This window comes from Buceros rhinoceros, unplaced genomic scaffold (genome assembly GCF_000710305.1).
Source record: "Buceros rhinoceros silvestris isolate BGI_N320 unplaced genomic scaffold, ASM71030v1 scaffold1743, whole genome shotgun sequence".
In the NCBI taxonomy this organism is placed as follows: domain Eukaryota; kingdom Metazoa; phylum Chordata; class Aves; order Bucerotiformes; family Bucerotidae; genus Buceros; species Buceros rhinoceros.
Window position 1 is genome coordinate 19,838 of NW_010402808.1, and position 3,287 is coordinate 23,124.

The window sequence follows — 3,287 nt, forward strand, 5'->3', positions numbered from 1 at the left end:
GGTCACAGCCCCCCAAACCTCCCTCAGCGCAAAGACGGAGCGACTGCTATCGGCTCTGCAGCAAGTGACAGGGGAAACTGCAGCCTGACAGGTTTTTGAAGCAAAATAGCAAGAAACACAACTTAAGGTGCAGCAATCAAAGAGCATTAGTTTTAATATCAAGAAAAAAATTAATTTCTGTGCTGGGTGAATCAAGCCTTTATTGCTAAACCAGCTTAAATTAAAGCAGGTGGCAAACTGCTATACTCTGTAACCAATGAAAGCACAAAAATCAGTTTCACAAATTATTTCTTAGCATTCCAGTTGCAGCAAGCAGGAGATTCAGAAAAGCTTATTTTAATTAAAAACTTTATTTTTCATTACAATTCACAGTTTGTACATGGCAAGGTGAACCATTGCCATGTGGACATTCAGAACACTGTGCTGGGGAGACAAGGGTCTTTGTTATAAGAGCATCGCTCGGTGCTGTGTCTTGGACCTTCCTTAGTTTTAAAAGCGTACTCGCTGTAAATGTTAATTGATTGATATTTACACTGAATTGACTGAATTTACATATTAACTTATATTTCTTAGAAAACAAGCTAAGCATCCAAAAAACATTAACATTCATATCTTGCATGTTATCTAATGGTCAGAGATGCTGTAAGATTTGCCACTTGAATCATGCCCAATCAGCAAAGTCCCATTCTTTTATAATTTACACAGAGCCTAAATTATTCTTTAAGGCCTGTTCTATTCATTTTATGTACAGCCAGGTTACAATAGACTAACATGAAAAAAACCTCAAAATTATCCATTCCTTTCTGCATTTCTTCCGAATCTCATGTACTGTACACCTATAAGCAAAACAGAAGATACAAAATTAAAATGAATGTGTTTTCTTAAAACCGTAAAGAAAACCCACAGTCTGCTTCGATCTGCTTCTCGTCAGCCTATCCTGTCTGAACAATCACCGGTATTCAGATTGTGCTATTTATCAGCTCTTCTTCAAGCCTGCACTTACATCCAGAGCCATCTCTATTCGAAATGTAGAAAGTCACAGTGATACCAGTTTCAACGGCATTCCCACGTAAGTCACAGCTCCGCTGTACCGTGTGACATTCAGGAAAGCACTCCAGCAGGGTTCCTGGGGAAAATATCAAAGGGTGTCTGGTGTGACTCGACTGAAAGAGGAAAGTAAGAATCCTTTTCATAGAGCAAATATCTGGCAGAAGGTTTAAGCTTATTAATAATCGCTGTATTTTTCTGCATTGTTTTCTGGATGTGGTTATTAGAATACAGCAATTAAAAGACTCTCCTCCCTCTCTTTAAAATAATAATTGTTATTTGCTCTTGTCATCTACCAAATAATTTAGTGATAGAGAAGCTGCAGATTTTTTGGTACATCTGAGAGAGGAAAACAACTGCTGAGCACTGCTTGAAAAAGTAAGACCCAAAGAAGGTCTGCAAATCCTACAAGTCAGCGTGAACGAGAATCGGCTGGACCTGAGTAAAACAAAATGCTTCTGGGGAACATGTTTGCAACTTTTGAAATTGCAGTGCCTTTAAATTTGGAGCTAAGAAGATCATTTGACGATTGTTGGGTTTTGGCATTCGTTCATGCTGGTTGGTATCTTCACGACAGACACCTTTAAAACACCATTGTTTCGAGAAGAATGAAAGCTCAAATGAAATACACTTCCCATGCAAAAAAAAAAAAGCAACCAAACAAAAACCATACAGGAACTGTAGAGGTTCTGGTTCTTCAAAAGATAAGGCACTGACAAAACTTTCTTAGGTAAAAGGCTGCATAAGAATTTCTTGCCATTTACAAGTGTGTTGTAGTCCAGAAATGGTCCATTCCTAGGCTCAGTAAGGTAGACCCTGAAATTTTAAGGACTAATCCCTCAAAGCTACATTATTACCATAAACAAGTGAGAATCATTCTTGAGGCCGTATGGCACATTAGGAGAAGTGAAAAACAGTCTGGGCAGATAAAGGCAGAAGACGTTGCTTGTTCCAGCATCTTTCGGTAACAGAAGTGCCATTTGTCTTTGTGTCTTTGAAGAGATGCGATGGTGACTCCGGACTGTAGTTTCTGTGGAACTCATGCACACATATAAAATGCTATTAGCATTGATCATCGACAGGGTGGAGAAAAAAAGGTATATGACCAGTCTAAGCCAAGAGCTTCTCATGGACTGAGATCCAAAGTCATGGCTACTTAATGTTTTCAATAACAGCTATCTCTTCTGCTGCACAGTGCGGTGTCAAACCATTCATGTAAATGCTGTCTGTCTTTGTTAGAGCTGGCAAGATGTCCTTCTCACTGGTGAGATGGTTGACTGAGAGGGTTCTCTTGCAGGGAGTCAGGTCTTGATTGTGGTTGACGGCGAGTTCTGCAGAGAGCTTCCTTTTGATAGAGGTAGCCCGCTGGAACTTGTCGTAGATCTCCACGCTCAGGCGCCTTCGAGTTTCTTTGAACTCTGCAGTGACATTGGCCGTCCACTCCGCAGCATGGGCTCTGAATTCCCCTACCTGCAACAAAATTGTGGGGAAAAAAAAGGGGAGCATTACAGGGCCAAGGATTTTAGTCACCGTTTAGGCTTGAGAACCCAGTGAGAGAGAAAAGTGACTTTGAGTTGGCAAAGAGCTGCTGCTGGCACAGATTTCTCTTGGCACACACTCACTCTTTCATTGATAGCAGCGAAGCAAGAAGAAATGTCACACTAGTAAGAGTTAACAACAATTCCAAAAACACAATAAAAACCTTTTCTGCTATTTTTTTTTTTTTTTAAATTATAGGCAGTCAGCAATACAGGGGAGCTGCAGAGCCCTGACAGCTGCACAGTACCCAGCTGGTCAGGGGATGCTGAAATCCCAACAATCCAGGCGGTGTTATGTATTGCTGCTCGGGTGCAGAGTTATTTATGAGCACTTTTACTGTCTGTGGAAAGATCCCTGGGAGACTTGGCAAAGAATTTTCTAAATTTAGACAGAAAAGCTTTTTTTAAGGAAAATGTCAGCTGTTTGTATTCCCTCTTTTCTGTGCTTGCTCAAACATACCAACAGAGAAGCAGTTCCAGTCATGGCAGCAGCATATCTGCTTACCACCCTGCCTCCACTGAAGTGACATCCCCAAGAGCAGCACGAAGACAATCGCAGAACGGGACTCGGAGACTTGCTGATGACACCCAAAGAAACGCAGCCTGCCAGTCGCCGCTGCGGGACAATCACCAGGCAGCTGGAGGGGGGGATTTCCCCGGCTACCCACAGATCCCCCGTCAGACTGGCTGCAAGGCCCTCGA

General features: G+C 41.9%; 1 protein-coding gene across 1 annotated transcript in view; it reads right to left on the reverse strand.

Annotated features, from left to right (window-relative positions):
* Positions 1-2,199: 2,199 nt before the first annotated feature.
* The window catches only part of LOC104490453 (potassium channel subfamily K member 2), a gene marked incomplete at its 5' end in the record, with an annotated part of 21,222 nt that continues 20,134 nt past the window's right edge, over positions 2,200-3,287 (reverse strand). The window contains one exon of the mRNA XM_010132740.1: positions 2,200-2,517. Coding sequence (XP_010131042.1) covers positions 2,200-2,517 — 318 coding nt within the window. The remainder of the gene's footprint in view (positions 2,518-3,287) is intronic.